The sequence below is a fragment of the Zootoca vivipara genome, chromosome 16, assembly GCF_965207765.1.
Source record: "Zootoca vivipara chromosome 16, rZooViv2.hap1.1, whole genome shotgun sequence".
Lineage (NCBI taxonomy): Eukaryota > Metazoa > Chordata > Lepidosauria > Squamata > Lacertidae > Zootoca > Zootoca vivipara.
The window spans coordinates 18,072,151-18,092,855 of NC_142599.1; the positions used below are offsets into that span (position 1 = coordinate 18,072,151).

Genomic DNA, 20,705 nt, shown 5'->3' on the forward strand with positions numbered 1-20,705 from the left:
CTTAAGCATCCAGGGGTCCTTTACCTTACTTTACCTATAGTCTTGAATCTGCAACTTTTAAAATTCTTGCTACCTATGCCATAATATAGGAATGGAAGAAGATACAACTAGCCCTTGAGAGATATCAACAGTCCATCCAGGGCACATGGGCTGAAGAATGGCTGATGTCATCATTCCCCCAGACTTTGCAGCTACCAGAGAGTCACTAGCTGGACTTGTGTGATGACAGCACCAGAGTGAGAGAAAGTGGTGCCGCCTTGGCAACTGTAGGAGGAGATCTCTGGCGGTTCACTGGGTTTGATACTTGGCCCAAAAGAGAGATCAGCAGTACACCTTGGACACTTGTGCTTGTGTGAAGGCTGACATGACATCTTAATCAACCCAGCCCTTTGTTAGGCCACTGCTACCAAGAGAGAGCCCAGGAGCATATGGTTAACTTTCCCCATCCCCAGCATTTAGAAGCACCATATTGATGGTATTTCTCTACCTTTATTGATTCTTGTAAGACACTAAATAATTTATTATTATTATTTATTATTATTTAAAATGATTTTAAGGTGCTCTGGATACTGAAATATGTACCGGTACAGCAGGTTCAGATATTTTAAGCATAGTTAAGTGTTTCCCTAGCTAGTTTGGAGACTGCATTTGAAAGTTTTGAATTTCCATTTTTTATGATAAAATTTAGTTATTTGCTTATTGTTATTGGCTTAGTTTACCAGTTTATATGATGTATATTATAATGGGACTGGGAACCTCTGCATATCAACACTACATATTTTTAATACAGATTATAGTGTACTGTGTACAGACTAGGATTCAACATGTACTTTGTGCATGTTGGCAGACAATGAGTAGTTTGGTAAAATAGGTGACTTGAACTAACAAAATAATCCAAATTGCAGACGCTCCATTTATGAAAGCAACACTGTTTTGGAATGAAATTTCAAGCTTTTCAATTTATAAGAAATGAGATAATAGCAATATCTTTTGCAGTATTGTGACAAAGTGACATATCAAATGGCACCGTAAGCCTAGGTTACGGTTGCCACAACAGAACGTCTAGTCACTTTTTTTTTACATGCTTTCTTAACAATTTAATCACACATTCTACCAATTGGAAGGCATTACAAAGGATAGAAATTTTGCTTTGTATTTAACAAAGGAATTAATCTCTAGTATGCAAAATCACAATATTTATTTTACTCTCACACTGCAACACCAGCAAGCGGGCTTGTGGTGCAGCATGCAGCCAGATGCTGAAGATGTCAGTCACCATCTGTGACAAGACTTCTCAAATTGGTCACAAGTAGACCATTCCCAGTCAAAATGTACCTGGTAACCGGGGAATTTTGAACACTTAGAATTGTAGAGTTGGAATCTCAAGTAGATCATACAGGACAGATGGTTATCCAACCTCTGTTTAAAAACCTCCAATGAAGGAGAGTTCACAACCTCTCAAGGGAGTCTGTTCCACTGTCAGACAGTTCTTACTGTTAAAAAGTTCTTCCTGATGTTTGGTTTGAATCTCCTTTCTTGTAACTTGAATCCACTGGTTTGGGTCCTACCCTCCAGAGTAGGAGAAAACAGGCTTGCTCCATCTTCCATGTGACAGTGCTTTACATATTTGAAGATGACTACTGTATCTCCTCTTAGTCTCCTCTTTACCAGGTTAAACATACACAATTCCCTCATCCATTCCTCATAAGGCAGGCTTGGTTTCCAGACCCTTGATCATCTTGGTTGGCAACCTCTGCAGTATCCTTAAATGATGGTACACAGAACTGGATACAGTACTCCAGGTTTAGTCTAACCAAGACAGAACAGAGCAGTACTATTACATCCCTTTATTGGGACACTATACTTTTATTGATGCATCACACTGTTGACTCATGTTAAGCTTGTAGTCTACTAAGATCCCTGAATCCTTTTCACATGTACTGGCAAGACAGGTAAAAAGGTAAAGAGACCCTTGACAGTTAAGTCCCGTCGTGAATGACTCTGGGGTTGCGGCGCTCATCTCACTTTACTGGCCAAGGGAGCCGATATTTGTCCGCAGAGTTTTTCTGGGTCATGTGGCCAGCATGACTAAGCTGCTTCTGGTGAAACCAGAGCAGTGCACGGAAACGCCGTTTACCTTCCTGCCAGAGCGGTACCTATTTATCTACTTGCACTTTGATGTGCTTTCAAACTGCTAGGTTGGGAGGAGCAGGGACCGAGCAACGGGAGCTCACCCCGTCGCGAGGATTCAAACCGCTGACCTTCCGATCGGTAAGCCCTAGGCTCAGTGGTTTAGACCACAGTGCCACCCGTGTCCCAAGACAGGTATCTCCCATCTTATATTGGCTATCCCTCCAAGTCTGCTGTCATCTGCAAGTTTGATTAGCAGCTCCTTCGTAGCTTCATCCAAGATGTTAAAAAGATGTTGAACAGGAACCGGTCCTACTTAAACAATTTTTCCCCAGGATGATGAAGCATTAGTGAGTACTCTGGATTCAGTCAGTTAACCAGCTGCAAATCCACCTAACTGTTACCTCGTCCAGTCCACATTTTACCAGCTTCTCCACAAGAATATCATGGGGGACTTCATCAAAAGCCTTAATTAAATCAAGATTCTCTTCATCCACAGCATTCCCCTGATCCAACAAGCTTGTAACATCAAGAAGAGAAATGAGATTTGTCTGGCAAGACTTTGTTTTTGAGAAACCTATGCTGACTTTAGTAATCACAGCATCCTTTTCTAAGTGCTCACAGACTAGCTGTTGAACTACTTTTTCTAGGATCTTTCCTGGTATCAAACTCAAGCTTACCCATTGGTAGTTTCCTGGGTCGTTCCCCACCCCTACTTTTTGAAGATGGGAACAACATTTACTCACCTCCAGTCCGCAGGGACCTCACTTGTTCTCCAAGAATTCTCAAAGATTATAGACAGAAGCTCTGAGATTACATCTGCAAATGCTTTTTGTACACTTTGGTGCAGCTCATTAGGCCCTGGAAATCTGAATTAATTTAAAGTAGCTGAGTGTTCGTTTACCACCTCTTTTCCTATCTTGCACTTTAGCTTCTCCCTTGCATCATTACATTCTGTTACTACCAGGTTGAGCACTGCTTTCCTTTTAGGTGAAGTCAGAAGCAAATTAGGTATTGAGCAGTTCTGTCTTCTCTGTCACACAATAACATTTCTCCATTTTCTGCCCTCAGTGGATCTACTACTTTATCTTACTTTGAATACAGCTGAAGAAATTATTATTATTATTATTAACCTCTCTTGCAAGCCTGAGTTCATTTTGAGCTGTGGTCCACCTGCAACTGTTGGCTACTTGTGTACACTCTTCCTTCGTGATTTCTTCTTCCATTTCTTATACATTCTCTTCTTACAACTTAAATCAGGTTTTTAAAAGCATATCACCAGAAGAAACAAGATTATTTATGTAGTGTTATTGGGTTTCATGGTGACAAGAGCAAAAAAAGGTCTGCTTTACAGATCTTACAATCTTGGTACTAACTGGATGGAAGTACAACTCAAAGCATATATTCAAATTGCTTGAAGAGAATCATAGGGAACTGAGAAATAATCCTCAGGACACTGATAGGGAGAAATTGCCCAGGGTGTGATCCAACAGGGAGGAAACCTAACTGAGAACAGGTTGTAAAGATCTATCTGAGATAATGACCTATCTTCGATAATGATAATTTAGGTCCATGCATTTGTTCCTTCAGGTGCAAGTAGGGATGAGAAAGCACAACTTCCCAACAGGCAGATTAACAGTATGTTCTTGTGGGAACCTAATCCTGTCTCTTCAGTGGTGTGGGTGGATGCCATTCATAATTGAACCCAGCTGTACTGTTTCTCAAAGAGGTTTAATGTGCCTGTTGCTTGCTCATGATCATCTTCATTTATCTCTGCTTTTAATTACTTTGATGTAAGCAAGTAATGGCTATTTAAGTCCTGCAAGGAAATAGTTGCTCAGAGAAAAGAGATCTTATTAGTTAGACTCTTAAGTTCTGGATTTTAACCTGGAGACAGTAAAAACAAACATCACTTTATTGACGTAATATTTAAGGTTTGTTTTCACATATGATTTTATTTTTAAAACAAAGTAAAAATACTGGTCCTTCTGTTGCCAAAATGTTGCAATCTATGCACAATAACAGTACAGTGGTACCCTAGTTGCCGAACTTAATCAGTTCCAGCAGTCTGTTTGACTCCCAAAACTGTTTGAAAACCAAGGCATGGCTTCCAGTTGTCTGCAGGAGCTTCCTGCACTCAATTGGAAGCAGCGTTGGATGTTCGGCTTCCAAAAAATGTTCGCAAACCGGAACCCTCCTGGGTTTGGGGCTTTGGGAGCCAATTTGTTTGGGAGCCAAGCCATTTGAGTACCAAGGTACCACTGTATTAGTAGAAGCTAAAGGAGAGTGTGGGGGACTCTGAGGGGCAGAGAACAGCCCAATGAGGACTTCATGTTTCATGTCAACAGAATGGTTGCTGTCTTTCAGAGGAAAATTACAAAATTTGGAATATGGAATAGAGAGAAGTGTATTGGAAGATGGCATGGCTGAGTTAACACCTTGAATATGAGTATTAAACACTGCCATGATTTTTTTCAGGTCCAGCGTAGGTGGATATTAATGCCAGTACAGTGGAACCTCGGTTTATGAACACCTCGGTTTATGAATTTTCGGTTTATGAACGCCGCGGACCCATCTGGAACGGATTAATTCATTTTCCATTACTTTCAATGGGAAAGTTCGCTTCAGTTTATGAACGCTTCAGTTTATGAACAGACTTCCGGAACCAATTACACCCATGCTTCAGTTTATGAACATTTCAGTTTAAGTACTCCGCAGACCCGTCTGGAACGGATTAATCCACTTTCCATTACTTTCAATGGGAAAGTTTGCCTCAGTTTATGAACGCTTCAGTTTAAGTACTCCGCGGACTGTCTGGAACGGATTAATCCACTTTCCATTACTTTCAATGGGAAAGTTCGCTTCAGTTTATGAACGCTTCAGTTTATGAACAGACTTCCGGAACCAATTGTGTTCATAAACCGAAGTACCACTGTAGTATGTACCGTATTTTTCGCTCCATAAGACACACTTTTTCCCTCCCAAAAAGGAAAGGGGGAAAGTCAGTGCGTCCTATGGAGCGAATGTGAGAGCCAGAGCCCACGCAAAAGCCAGAGCCCGTGCCAGAGCCTGCGAAAAGCCAAAGCCTGCGCAAGAGCCACAAGCAGCGGGAAACCGGCTCTTGGGCTGCTTCCGTGACAATGCCCATCAACATGGGGGGGGGACGACTTCCTCAAATATTTAATGGGGGGCAAAGGCACCTGGGCCTCCAGGAGTTGGCTGCTATGCCTAGCACAATTCAAGAAAGCAAAATATTTTTTCTTGTTTTCCTCCTCTAAAAACTAGGTCCTATGTATGGCGCGAAAAATACGATACACTGTTGAACCTTCATGTTGTAGTTTGTCTTTCACTTGAAATAGTGTTACTCAACCGAGGCACATCTGGATAATTTCACCTTACATTTGCTGATGGAGAGAATTTTTTTGAAGAATTCCCATACCAACACCAGAATTTTGTGCATAAGCCAACATGTTCAGACCTGACAAGATACCTGAGAACTAAATTGCTTTCAGGAGTCAAGAATTCTTGCTCTGTAATACTTCAGAGATAAAAATATTGTGGCAGCTTTGAAGACAATGTATTGGAATTGCTGCACGTGTTTGGATGGCCTAGATGAGAAGAAATGTCAAGAAAATGTTTTTGTTTATCATGTGATATGAAACTAATATTTCAGCTGTTGAAAACTTCACATTTGCCTTTGTACTTAAATCCTGTAAGGCGATGCTGAACAGTCATAGAGTAAACCCACTGAAAAAAATATTTCAGAGGGTTTACTGTGAATTTGACTCTGATATTGCTCTTTATTCTCTACTTATGAAGCATATTTGTGAATAATGATGCAAGGTAAAGGGACCCCTGACCATTAGGTCAATGCCGCGAATGATTCTGGGGTTGCAGCACTCATCTTGCTTTACTGGCCGAGGGAGCCGGCGTACAGCTTCTGGGTCATGTGGGCAGCATGACCACTTCTAGCGAACCAGAGCAGCGCACGGAAACGCCGCTTACCTTCTCGCTGGAGTGATACCTATTTATCTACTTGCACTTTGACGTGCTTTTGAACGGCTAGGTTGGCAGGAGCTGGGACCAAGCAACAGGAGTTCACCCCGTTGAGGGGATTCGAACCACCGACCTTCCAATCGGCAAGCCCTAGGCTCTGAGGTTTAACCCACAGCGCCACCCGCGTCCCAATGATGCAGCGTACTGAAAAGTTAATACGGTTTAGTCCTAAGCAGGTTAATGAAACTATTGTTTCAGTTATTCTGACAAATATCTCAAAGCCAATAAACTAATCAAACATCTTCAAAACTTTTGTGCAACAATACACGCTCAGATGAACAGTTAAAGATGGTACAATCCTGGGAATCAACCTAGTGCACCCAGCATGGAGCATATGTGCCAATGTCGATAGTTCCAGTACAGATTAAACATTCTTTTTTTAAACGTTTTGGATTAGCAGCAGCTGCCAGCATGCATCACTCTGGGGAGCATCACTAGATATATGAGCACCAAATGGTTCTATTTTGTTGTGGAATTCCCATTTATTGAAAGCTGATCTATGAAATCGGAAGAGCTGCTTTCATGAAAAAAGCGTCTAATATTGCATATGTTAAGAACTGCTATCAATAATGCCTGATCACAAGTTACCCATTACAAGCTGTGAAACTCCAGTTAACAATTCCCTCTTTTGGGACGTGGATACTATTGTTGCTTAACTGATACTCAAGTTTTAATTTGCTATATTGGTAATAGAGTTGCAATGCTCCAAGCAGACTGTGGCCTTGAATGTATAAAATTTGTTTTGTGTTGTTTGATTCTTACGGGCTGATTATTTTCTGATCTTTGCTTTGGGTAAGAATCTCTTGTTACCAGTAAGAAGACTTTTAATTGTTCAGTTTTAATTATATAATCTTGCAGAAAAGGACAATATTTGTAATAGTTCCCAAAGTAACCACTTGCTGTCTTTGACCTTGCAGAACCACACATGAATTCTTATTTGGGGCTCTTGCTGAGCTCGTAGATAATGCCAGGTATGTAGTCATAATTGCAAGAGGTTCTTGTTACATTGTTTAACCATTTAACCTAATTGAGGCAATGATGTGAATACTGTATAGGGCTTGCTAGGAAGATGGATGCTATTGTGATTTTATTTAGCTTTGTACAATAGATTTTCAGCTTTGTCAGTCCTATTTTTACTTTACATTACAGTAGTTCTTTTAAACTGAAAAAATGTGTCTGAAACAAAGAAGATAAGAACATATGAATCACAATTGTAGAATTGGAAGTGATCCCAATGGTCATCTAGTCCAACCCCCACAATCACAGCTAAAGAAGCTCTGACAGATGGCCATCCAACCTATTTTTAAAAATTGCCAATGAAGGAGAGTCCACCATCTTCCAAGATAGTCCATTCCACTGTTGATCAGCTCCCATTGGCAGAAAGCTCTTCCTAATGTTTAGTCCGAATCTTTCTTTGAATCCGTTGATTGAGGTCCTACCCTCTGGAGCAGCAGAAAACAAGCTTACTCCATGTGACATCCCTTCAGATATTTGAAGATTGGTACCAGTCTTCTCTTTGTCATGCTAAACATGCCCAACTCCCTCAACCATTGAAAGTAGAGCCCTACTAGATCAGACCAAAGGGCATCTAGCCCAGCATCATGTACTTACAGTGTTCCACCAGAGGACTCTGGAAAGCTTGTTGCCACAACCACATCTGGGCAAGGAATCTGTCCTAAAGACCGAATAAAGCTTTTATAAAATATAGTTCAGTTTCTCTATTTTATAGGAGCAGCCAGCTGCTAAACAGAATGTACTCATGGAGCTGAAAAGACAATAATAGAAAGCTACTTTTAAAAAATCTGGAAAGTATACTACATCCATAGGGGGCACTTTAAACAATTTTTATGTAAGATATTAACCATTTAAGGTGCAGTCCTATATCCATTGACCTGGGAATATGTCCCATTGACCTCAGCAGGGCTTACTTTTGCATAATAAATTGTAATAATAATAATAATAATAGGGATAGGATTGTGCTGTTACATTGTGAAACTTCATATAAAAAGCATACTAGCAGAATAACCGACAGAAATAGCTTGATATCTCTCGGTATATGATGAATACTGTGCCCTATGCACAGAACTGTTAAATGATCTTGCGGTTGTCTGTGCCTGCGTATGAGATCTGCCATTTTCATGGCAGGGCTGTTCATAAGATCCAGTCCTTGTGAAAAAAGATGGGACACCAATTTCATTTATCCTTTTTGTGTTGTATAGTGATCTAATGGTAATGTGTTTGATGAACCATACATCTACTTTAAAATCAATACTGCATAGTACCGTGTTTCCCCTAAAATAAGACAGCCATAAAATAAGCCGTAGCAGGATTTCTATGCATTTGCGGAATATAAGCCATACCCCAAAAGGCGCAGTTCTGGAGGGCGCCAAGGAAGAGGCAAGGCTGCCCGCACCTCTCTGGTCACCTCCGAGCCTCCGGGAGCCAGCAGCAGCAATGCCGGCCATGGCAGGAGGAGGAAGAAGAGGCTTGTCAGGTCGGTGCCCAGCAGCGCCGCACAGAGCACCCCAAGCCTCCGGGAGCCAGCAGCAGCAACATGGCAGGAGGAGGAGGAGGAGGCGGCTTGATGAGTCAGCACCCAGCAGCGCCGCGCAGAGTGCCCCGAGCCTCTGGGAGCCAGCAGCAGCAATGTGGCAGGAGGAGGCAAGTGCCTGGAACTGGCTGCTGTTTCTGCAGCGCCGGCAAAGTGCCCAGTAGCGTCCCGAGCCAGCAGGACCCAGCAGCAGCGCCGGCCATTGCAGGAGGAGGCAGGCGCCAGGAACCAGCTGCTGCTGCTGCTGCTGCAGTGCCAACAAAGCGCCCAGCAGTGCTGCGCACCCCAAGCCCGGAACCATACTTAATTAAAAAAATAAGACACCCCCCAAAAATAAGCCATAGACTTATTTTCTTGAGGAATTAAATATAAGTCGGTGTCTTATTTTAGGGAAAACGCTATATAGGTGGTGCTCATAGGGTAGAAATACATGAGAGCCTCCTTGAGGAGTATTGATATTTCAACCATCTAAAGATTTTTATCCATGCTCTCAGTTGTTTCTGGAATTAGCACCCAGGCATGTTTTTCTACCACGATTGCATCATTTTCACTCCCCACTTTGAATGTTGATTTTAATGTCTGCTGTTTTATAGAGATGCTGATGCTACAAGAATAGATATCTTTCCTGGTAAGTTTTCTCTTTACTACAATTGCCATCTTTGCTTATAAGCCTAGAGTATGACTGTGGGAAGGAGAAATAATAGATTTGTTACGTTGTTGGCTACATGAAGTGTTTATGTGCTGATATAATGCCCTGACTAATATCTTGGCCAAAAAAGAAAGGCATAATGGAAGAATTATTTTCTTTAGTAGTTCCTGATATAAATATGCTGTTATATGCTATGATAATAGGAAATAATTTGTTAGCAGCTTGACAACAGAATTAAATAGTTCAGTTCTTTCTTTTAAACTGAATTACCATGCAGTCATTTTAGGGTGTTGATACTGGTTCAAAGGGGAATAGCTGCAAGTTTGAAATACACTTTCTGGTAATGTAACAGTTCATATCTAACTGTTGTCCAGGGTGCAGTATGCATGAGTGAAGTAAGAGAAAAGATAAGCAGATAATATTTTTTAAATGGATCATGTTTGGAGAAGGCAAAGCACAAGATAATAGTCAACCTTTTGTACTATTAAAATTGTCACTATGAAATGGCAGGGTTCCATGTTTGGGATCAAAGAATTTTATGATTTGCAATTTTATTTTAGAGCATTCTTAAAAGGCTTTTCCTGCCCTACAATTTCTGGATGCAGAATTGAGATAATTTTTTTTATCCTGTTCAACTAGTACTTGTTTTCCCATAGAAAAGATCTGTGCCCTGTTCTCATGTTACTCTTCCAGCATGGGAACAGCATCCATGTTATCTCAGGATATGGTCTGAAAGACACCTAGCCAAAGTTATGCAGGTCTGGGTGTGGTCAATGCCTGCATGGGTGACCACCTGGGACTCATATGTACACTTCTCTGCATTGAATTCCTAGCTTTGGGACATAAGTATCACATGGATCAGGCAACTGAGATGTCCACACCAGCATTGTAATACAGTGCATATTAGTTGGGCTTAAAAGTCCTTATGGCTAGTGACCATCCTATTTAATTTTATTATTGAATATATGGACTTTTTATATTAGGATCTTAGATAAGTTATATCCAACTAACTCAGAGTAAACTCATTGAAAGTAATGGGCCTAAGATAGTTATATCCATTAATTTCAATGAGCCTACTCTGAGTATGATTAACATTGGGTGGAACACACAACCTCCTGTGTTTCATTACCAATCCAATGCAATTTTATATTTTCTTAGTTCTTCAAGTTTGGCACTTACTGAACTCCACATTTCCACTTGCCATGACAAGTATTCCATCACCAATTAGTGAAAATAATGAGTGGAGCTTTTTTCTCCATCTTGGACCTGGGGAAGGAGTTGTAATTGTTCTCCAGTTGTACTCTTGGAGTTGGAAGGGGATTTTGCCCTTGCTTGAAGATGCAGCTTGAGGTCAAGGATAAGCAGATGGGCAGAGCCCCAGGAACCATAGTTTTTGGCTCGGCTACCAAGGCTAGCCTAAAATGATGTACCTTTGACAATGATAATTTTTCTCTTTTTGTAGTACATCAAGAGAACTTGAGAGGTGGCTTCATGCTGTGTTTTTTGGATGACGGAGCAGGAATGGATTCAAGTAAGTGAAAAGAGATTGGAGAAAAACTGGAAATATGAACCTTGAAGATACTATTTTACAACTGGAACTATGATAATTAGGAAAAATTAATTCTACATTAACATACTCTAATGGCCAAAATTGTGGAAACCTTTTGGAAAAAGTGTGTTTCCGAGATTTGATGGCTCATAACACCACCTTTTTTGAAGTAATACCGTAAAATTATATATTAATGGAAAGATAATTTAATGAAGAATGTAATAAAACAAAGTGTGTTCAATTATCTGTATTCTATCAAAAGTTACAGCCAAATACAGTGGTGCCTCGACTTACGAATTTAATCCGTTCCAAAGGCACCTTCGTAGGTTGAAAAATTCGTAAGTCGAAAAGCTCCATTGGAAACACGATTTCCCATAGGAATGCATTGGAAATGGAAAAATTCGTAAGTCAAAAAAACCCTATCTAAAACCACTGCGGTTTCCGTTCGGATGTCAAGAAATTCGTAAGCATTCGGCCATTTGCCCCATTTGTAAGTTGAAAAATTCGGTTGTTGAGTCGTTCGTAAGTCGAGGTACCACTGTAACCAGAAAAAGGAAGCACAACTTGCTTAGGTTGATATGCAGTAGCTGTCCTTCATTTGAATGTAGCCAATGAGCATGAGTGTTTGGAGAGCCAATTAGGTGTCATCTGGTTTTGCAGTGATCAGGTCACAGTAGGATTCAGCTATTGATGTTATGTGATTGCTATCAAGTTGGTTGGTTTTGTTGTTGTTCTTTCATTTAGTGAGCTTGTAAAACCTAGTAAAATTAAAGAAATGGCATAAAGAGTTGACTGGTCACCCAGAAAGCGATATAAAATAGTATTATTAAGTGAACAAGGCTACAGTTATGAAGAAATTAGAAGAAAAATTGGTGGAAACTTAACCAAAGGTTGCATTTCTGAATGTTTGAAGAGGTATAAGGAGACTCAATAACTACAAAATCAGACTGGTAAAGGCAGGAAAAGGTGCACAACAGCAAGTGACGATAGAAGAATTGAGAGACTGTGCTTACATAAGAAAACCATCTGGATGTATACAGGATGACATGGCGCAATGTAATGTGAAGTTGAGTGCAAGGACTGTTCGGCACAGACTGTAGGAATATGTTCTAAATGCTAGAATTCCAAGGGAAAAAGCCATTGTTATCTCTCAAACAAAGGTTGAAAAGATTAAACTGGGCTAAAACCCATGTTAACTGGATAGCGGAACAACGGAGCTTTGTTATTAGGAATGATGAGACCAAAATTTCCTTGCTTGGTGTGATGGCATGAAATACATGAGGAGAAGCACCGGAGAAGATTTATATCATATTTGCATTTCACCTACAGTGGTACCTTGACTTACAAATGACTCGACAACCGAATTTTTTGACTTATGAATGGGGGGAATGGCCGCGCGCTTACGAATGTCTCGACATCCAGGAAAAAACCGTGGCGGTTTTAGATAGGGATTTTTCAACTTACGAATTTTTCCGTTTCCAATGCATTCCTATGGGAAATCGCATTTCCAATGGCGTTTTTCGACTTACGAATTTTTCGACTTACGAAGGTGCCTTTGGAATGGATTAAATTTGTAAGTCGAGGCACCACTGTACCATGAAACACCCAGTTAGTGTTATGATCTGGGGTTGTATGACAGCAAAAGGTGTGGGCAGAATTTGCGTCATTAATGAGAATGTAAATGCCCTAAAATACATAGCCCAGACCTTAACCCAACTGAAAAACTATGGAGCCGACTAAAGAAACTTGTTTGCCAATTAACAGAGGCGATAATTCAATCTTGGTTTCATGTTATTACAGCTACAGAACTAAAAAAAAATTTGGTTCACTCCATAGGAAGGCATTGTAAGGCCATAATTAAAGCTAAAGTTTGTCCAACTAAGTATAAACTGACATGGTGAGAATTTTTATGTATCTCATTTTTTTCTATGTGTTTCATATTTATAACTGCTGTTGTGATATATAATCCTTCATAAAAGTTATTGCATTATGTTCTTCATTAAATTATCTTTCCATTAATATATAATTTTTGGTATATATTTGGTATAATATATAATTTTTTTGTTACTCCAAAAAACTGGTGTTATGAGCCACCAGACCTTGGAAATACACTTTTTCCAAAAGGTTTCCACAGTTTTGGCCACTAGTGTAGTTAGAGGGATGTGGGTGTAAGTTCAAGCAAAGTAGCCTTCAAGTGAGAAAATTTTGCTTTTTATTCTGAACAACTATCAACAAAACAGTAAAAGCAGTACAATAAAACATCATTTCCCAGAAGCACGAAAACAAACGTTCTGAATTTCGCTATTTAATTAGGCAATCAGATCTTGCTTCCAGACTATCTTGAAGATGACGGAGATTCTTCAGAAGAAATTACTCCTGTGTCAGACACAAGAACCGGGCAACTAGTACAATGGCTTTCTTCTCTGTTGTTTTTGCAGTTGGATTCAAAACTATGCCTACTTGATCTCTTGAGGGACTTTAGAATATTAGAAGATCCCCACAGATCTTGTAGAATTCTGAAGACTGAGTACTTGAACTTGCAGAGTTCAGAGGACTAAGAACACAAGCTGTTGTGTCCTTCATCATGGTATTTTTACCAAATCCAGAAGAAAATCCAATTGCTGTTGGATTACCTGGTGAATTTTGATTTACTTAAATACTGGTATATCACCTGTCAAACCAAGAGAAGTATGTTGCAATCAGGAGTTGCAAAATTTGCTGCAGCCACAGAGAAAATAAGAAAAAAGTAACAGCTAAATGCTGTTAGCTGGCAAAGTGTACATTTGCTTACCCACACACCAACTGGGTTTATGTACACTGCTTCCATTTTTATTTTTGATCATGAAATAAGTAGAGTTCAGCATTATGTCCAGATGTTTGAGAATTATTTTACTGCTGATTGCAGGATGGCCTAGCTGCTTATGGCCTAGTTATGAACCTTCCAGGCATTTGTCTGGATCCTGCGCATCAAATTGGAGAAAAATGAATGTGTGAAAATACCCTAGAAAGGTCCTCAATGGTTTCAGGTTGGTGGAGAAGACAAGGTTGCTTGACAACTAATTTTGCTAAGTCTTTTAAACATCCTGCAAACAACACCAGTGTGGAATTTGGCCTGGAATTTGTATCAGCAGGAGCAGAGAGTCCTCCCAGCTGTCATCTTCAAGAATGGGTACTGTGAGCCTCAAACTATACACTCTGGCAGATCGTTAAAACTGAGGTTAACATTGAAAATTACATTTGCAGCACTTCAGACTTCTTTTCTGGTTGGCATACTCCTTTTCTGTTCAGTTGACATATTAAAACCTGCCATTCTCTTGTCCAGTCATTTCATCCGTGATAATGATGTCTTCACTATTGCCAAGTGTATACCATATATATTCCTGCAGAGTCAATGCACTCATGCTATCAGAATACTACCGTGCCACGTTGGCTCCTGCAAACTTTGAATCTAGCATTGCCAATTGAGAGCAAAATACATCTTTAAGAACAGCAAAGTGTTTGTGCAGTAGAAGGACTATTAACATCTTCCCAGCATGTTTTCAAAGTGACCATGGAGAAAATAGTAAAACTACAGCAGTATTAAAAATTATCTTTTGAAAATGTTTAAAATATCATGGATTAAAGGTAAAGGACCCCTGACAGTTGAGTCCAGTTGTGAATGACTTTGGGGTTGCGGCACTCATCTCGCTTTACTGGCCGAGGGAGCCAACGTTTGTCCGCAGACAGTTTTTCCAGTTCATGTGGCCAGCATGACTAAGCTGCTTCTGGCGAAACCAGAGCAGCACACGGAAACTCCGTTGACATTCCCGCTGGACCTATTTATCTACTTGCACTTTGATGTGCTTTCTAAATGTCAGGTTGGTAGGAGCAGGGACCGAGCAACAGGAGCTCACCCCGTCATGGGGATTCGAACCGCGTCCCAATATAATAGATTACTAAATAATAAATCTGTTGAAAAAGTTGCTCCATTTCACTTAACAGCAGTAAGTTTTATATTCTGGCTGGGAAAGACTGATAGCAATCTTCAAACATTAATGAAAATGGTGGAATCCATCCGCTACATCAAGTGACTCGGCTGAAAGAGCATAATATGAGCCTGCTGAATGACACCAATAGCTCATTAGTCCTGCATCCTGTTCTCACAGTGGCCAGCCAGGTGCCTGTAGGAAACCCTCAAGCAGGATATGTGTGGCTTCCTTTGAAAGTGACTCTGAAACTACAATTAATCCAGAATGCAGCTTCCAGATTGGTGACTAGGAGTGGCTGCTGGGACCATTTGACACCGGTTTAAAAGACCTACATTGGCTCACAGTTGAGTTCTGAGCACAATTCAATGCATTTGTGATGACCTGAATGAATGAAGGAATATTTATTTGCATCAGCCATAGCAATAAAACAACAATACGATATACAATGAATAGAAATAAAAAGTCAATTACCGTATATAAAATACATTTTAGGGTTTTGAATCAATAGTTAAATAGTGGATCTTATTCTGATTGCCCCAGTTAAAAACCTTGCAACCTTTGCTGTCACCTGCTCATCTTGATCTGCCAAGAGAAAGGACACTGTGGCAGTGGTTGGGTGACCTGGAATGGACAAGAAAAGTGATGACCTTTAAAGCCCTAAATTGCTTTGGCCCTGTATACCTTAAGGAGCATCTCCACCCTCGTCATTCAGCCCGGACACTGAGCTCCAGTTCTGAGGGCCTTCTGGCGGTTCCCTCATTTCAAGAAGTGAAGTTACAGAGAACCAGGCAGAGGGCCTTTTCAGTAGTGGTACCCACCCTTTGGAATGCCCTCCTGTCAGATGTCAAGTAATTAACCAATTATACAGCCTCCTGAAGGCAGCTCTGTATCGGGAAGCATTTAATATTTAACGTATTGGTCTCTTATATTCTGTTGCAAGCGGCCCAGAGTGGCTGGGGCAACCCAGTCAGATGGGTAGGGTACAAGTAATAAATAATAATAATTACTATTATTATGAATGCAACAGTACTCTTCCAACCTGCGATTCCCCGCAACTGATATTCAGAGGCGCAATGCCTCTGGCAGTGGAGTTAGAACATCATGGCTAGTAGTTATTGATAGCCTCCTCTGTGAATTTTTCTAATCCTCTTTTCCAGTCTTCAGAGAGTAGCTAGAAGTGGGGAGGCAGAAAAAGGTCCTCCTTTCCTTCCACTCTGCAGTTTTAATCTGAAATCTTAGGCGCAGTACTGTGCCCAGAGCTCAGAAACTGCTTGCGCTAATGTTGTAAACTGTGCCTAGATCCCTAGAACAATGGGAGTTTCAAACACTGGATCTTTCCCGGTGGCTTTGTGCAGTGGAAAGAGCTTTGAATTTTGCAGCATCACATGCCAGCTTCCCTATGGCTGACCATGGCTCTCCAGTGGTCAAACTCTTAAGTATAATAAACTGAAAGAATGAAACTTTCTGACCAAATGGTTGAGGAGCTACAGTGGTGTAATCCACTGTATCAAAAGCTTTTATAAGATGAGAAATAAGCACTATCGTTTTTCTCCAGTTTGATATGATTAATTAGACTACTATTCCTATCTCTGTTCTAAACATAGACCTAAAGTCACAGCTGTGAAGGAAGTAGTTCTAAAGCCTTACAAAGTCCAAGTATTTACACCTTCAACCACATGGAGAAAACATTGACCCTAATACCCATCAACCGTCAGACTGGAGCAGACCTTCAGTATGGGCACATTGCTGCCCCAGAGTTTAAAGGTCTTGTAGGAATATCTCCAGGACAACCTGGAAAGGAGGTTTATGAGCCACCTATCTCCCCAGCCAGTGCATCTATATTCCCTAACTTATTCCCTAACTCTTTGCAGAGGGGTCCCAATAGTTTACTAAATTGACCTGGTATGAACCCTGGAGGTGGATAAACGGAAGACCATGTCTCACACCCTCTGCAACCATTTCAAGTAATTTACCTATGCATTGTTTCTGAAACTTTCTAGCACTTTGCCAGCAATATGATTAGACTTCCTTGACTTGCTCATGACGGCAAATGTAGATGACATATTGAGTTTCTGTGAGTAGTCTGAGGAACATAAACAGCATGTCTGCTTAGTCTTGGAGCAACTATGTGAACACAAGCTTTCCCAGGGACCTTCTAATGGTTTAATGGAAAACGATGTTCCTCCATGGATATACAAAGATCTCAGCAGTGCTTGGGGCTTTGCCAACTTCTTCTGCAGACTTGTTTATACCACCTCCCATCTGGTTTCACCTTTCACTGCTTCTGAGAAAGAAGACCCTGTTGCAGGTGTGCAATATGCATTCAAAAAGCTGAAGGCTGTCTTCATCTCTGACCCCATTCTGGTTCACCCTCACCCAAGTCAACCATTATAATAACAGCAGATGCATCCAGTCAGGTTGTGGGGGCCATTCTGTCCCAGTGCCAGAACTGCAGCATTTTATTTGCAGCAACAGGCCCCCACTGAAGAAAATGACTTCTGGGATTGGGAGCTACTGGCCATCAAGGCAGGATCTGATAACAGAAACATATCATACATTTGGATCATAAAATGTACAAAACCTCATCAGGTCTATTTGTTATCCTCTTACATTTGGTAGTTGCAAACCAATATTGCAGGAAGAAAGGCAAGGTTGATATATTTTTTTATCTTGAAAAGATGGGCTCTGTTCCTGTGAATAGATCCTACTATCCTTAATGCTTACCACTCCATGGAACTGTCAATGTGGACTTCCCTCCCAGGCTCAGAGAGCCCTGCCAACTGATGCATATGCCATTTAGCATCTGATTGGTGTAGCAGCCGGTGTTGACTAATCTCATGTCCATATAAGAGATACTACCTGTTTCACAAACCTAGACAGCATCTTAAAAAGCAGAGACATCACCTTGCCGACAAAGGTCTGTATAGTTAAAGCTATGGTTTTCCCAGTAGTGATGTATGGAAGTGAGAGCTGGACCATAAAGAAGGCTGATCGCCGAAGAATTGATGCTTTTGAATTATGGTGCTGGAGGAGACTCTTGAGAGTCCCATGGACTGTGAGTGCTCACTGGAAGGACAGATCGTGAAGCTGAGGCTCCAGTACTTTGGCCACCTCATGAGAAGAGAAGAATCCTTTGAAAAGACCCTGATGTTGGGAAAGATTGAGGGTACTAGGAGAAGGGGACGACAGAGGACGAGATGGTTGGACAGTGTTCTCGAAGCTACGAACATGAGTTTGACCAAAGTGCGGGAGGCAGTGCAAGACAGGAGTGCCTGGCATGCTCTGGTCCATGGGGTCACAAAGAGTCGGACACGACTAAACAACAACAACAACAACCTGTTTCACCACCAGAGATACTACTATCCTGAGTGTCCACTTAAGCTTGAGACTCTCCATGGCTACCATATTGCTCCTGCAGGGGCACTGTGCATTCCTGAGAAGTTCCTGACTTCTGGTGCCTATCCATATGAAAGTATATAAAACACTATGTCTAGTTCTGTGGTGTTGGTACCTGGAACAAGACCCCATACCAGAGACCCCAGGGTTTACCCCTTGGAGACTATGAGTCAACAACTCTTTGGCGTTCATTGTTAAACTCCTATCTTCATGAGGAAATGCTGGTGATCTTAATTGTGATGGATATGCAGCTCAAAATAGGGCATTTCATTCCAAATTGGGGCTTACTGTCTCGCCCCCGACACACACACTAAACCAGGCATTCCACTTCTTTGAGCTTCCAGCTAAATGTAATCTCAGACCACTGGTTTCAGTTCATTTCTTTGTTTATGGAAGGCATTAATGGAGCTGCATGATATTCCCATGACATATCACCCATAAATAGTCAGAAAACAGTGGGTAAACCGATTCCTGGAGTAATATCTCTGCTGCTCCCTCTACTGTCATCGGGATGAATGGGTCTTCTATTGTCATGCACAGAATTCACCTGTAACCACCACTCATGTATATACCAGACCCCGTTTTATACCAGTTATGGATACCACCCGGGGACCTTCTAACAATCCCCACTTTATCCTTGCTCCATGCTGCTGGAGTTGAACTCTTATATCTGTACAAGATACTTACCAGGTATGGGGCAGCCTCTCCAGCAATATGGTATGGCACTGGGATAGATCATTGCCAGATTCCTAGGAGTTAGGTACCACCTATATGAGTTTTACCGTTAATTCTCTGTTGCTTGCTGAAATAGACATTTTTATTTTTTTGTCCAAAGTCTATTCCATTGACCTGGATCAGGTTCATAGCCAAAATCACATTCCCTTGGATGTTTAATAGGGTCAAGTAAACCCACTGATGCACTGACTAGAATTTTACAGATTGTGGATTTTATACCTGGGCCTTGTCCTGTGTATATTGAAATACTATCAAATGAGGATAGTGGTCTTGTGACAGTCTTACTGGTAATTGGGTTAGCCATAAAACTGTGGATTTGGCGAATTAGCAGCCAAGGGATTTGTAAATTTCCTAGTTTATTCTGTATTTCCTGTTCTGATAGTGGTGTATTTCTGTTATAAAAGTGACTTAACTGATATAGTAAGGCTGCCATACGTCCGGAATTTTAGCCAGAATTCATCTGTCAAAAATAGTGTCTGAGCGGAATTTTCGCAAATTGTCTGAAATTCCCTCCTAAAGACGTCTCAGAATTTGCCTCCTTTTATTCTAAATTATATACTTCACAATCCACAAGCAAAAAAAGATATCCACAATATCTTAGTAAACTTACCTATACCATCACTAACTCCTGATGAGGAAACCTTTTTAAGATAGCTCTATCTCCCCGGAAGAAATTGACAATGTTTTTTAAAAAACTGAAACTACATTAAGCTCCAGGACCAGATGGGTGCTCTCATTGGTGAAAACTTACATCTCACCCCTGAAGGCAACTCCTGGAGGGTGACAAGCACCCTCCTTGTTGAACTAAAAGTTGTTGACTTTCTTTTTCCAGAAGGCATTTTAAGGTAGTGTTTAGATTTATGTTTGGTTTCATGATTATTTTTATTTTTCTGTAAGGCTATGCTTTATATATGCCACTTAAAAATGCTATCAACCAAGCTGTACCTAAATGCCTTAAATGAATGAATAATCCCATACAAAGTAGACCCATTGAAATTATTGGACCTAATTTGGTCATGTCCGTTAATTTCAGTGGGTCTATTCTGTGTAGGACTAGCATTGGCTGCAACCTGTATGTTGTTATGACATGGAAGTAAAGAAAATTAGGGAGACGCATATTTTAAGTAACAACCCCCCTGTTTCTGTTGTTTTTAGATGATGCTGCAAGTGTGATTCAGTTTGGTAAATCTGCTAAACGGTCACCAGAATCTACTCAGATCGGACAGTATGGGAATGGCTTGAAATCGTAGGTATTTGGACCCCAACCTCCTGAAACCTTTTGGTTTGGCTAAGGAGGTATAAGAAGCAAGAAAAATAGAGTTTTGCTTTTGCAAATCAATTCAGAATTTTTGCATTGACTTGGCTTGCTTCCTAGCACTACCAATGTCCTTTGTGTATGTCCTTTAGCCTTATTTCAGGAATCAAGTTTAAGTTGTAGGCCAACAGCATTCCATGTTTTTATTCTCTCAAGGCAATTTTGTATAAGACAAGACACATACACACCCACCCCTCCCCGATACCCTTAGCACTTTATAGGTAATAATCAAATTACTGTAACATCCTACGAAATACTGGGTGATCCCACCCAGCAGTCGTTGCATCTTAAGTGGGGACAATATGGGAATGTGTGGGCACATTTCCTGATTCCCCCAGAGTGTGCGGGCAGAGTAG

General features: G+C 40.9%; 1 protein-coding gene across 3 annotated transcripts in view; it reads left to right on the forward strand.

Annotated features, from left to right (window-relative positions):
• The window catches only part of MORC2 (MORC family CW-type zinc finger 2), a 48,951-nt gene that overhangs the window by 2,168 nt on the left and 26,078 nt on the right, over positions 1-20,705 (forward strand). For 2 of the 3 annotated variants that reach the window (XM_035099052.3, XM_088659229.1), the window contains exons 2-5: positions 7,104-7,157; positions 9,331-9,365; positions 10,849-10,917; positions 20,190-20,280. In XM_035099052.3, the coding sequence (XP_034954943.3) occupies positions 7,104-7,157; positions 9,331-9,365; positions 10,849-10,917; positions 20,190-20,280 (249 nt within the window). The remainder of the gene's footprint in view (positions 1-7,103; positions 7,158-9,330; positions 9,366-10,848; positions 10,918-20,189; positions 20,281-20,705) is intronic. The other variant, XM_088659230.1, reaches the window with a different exon arrangement.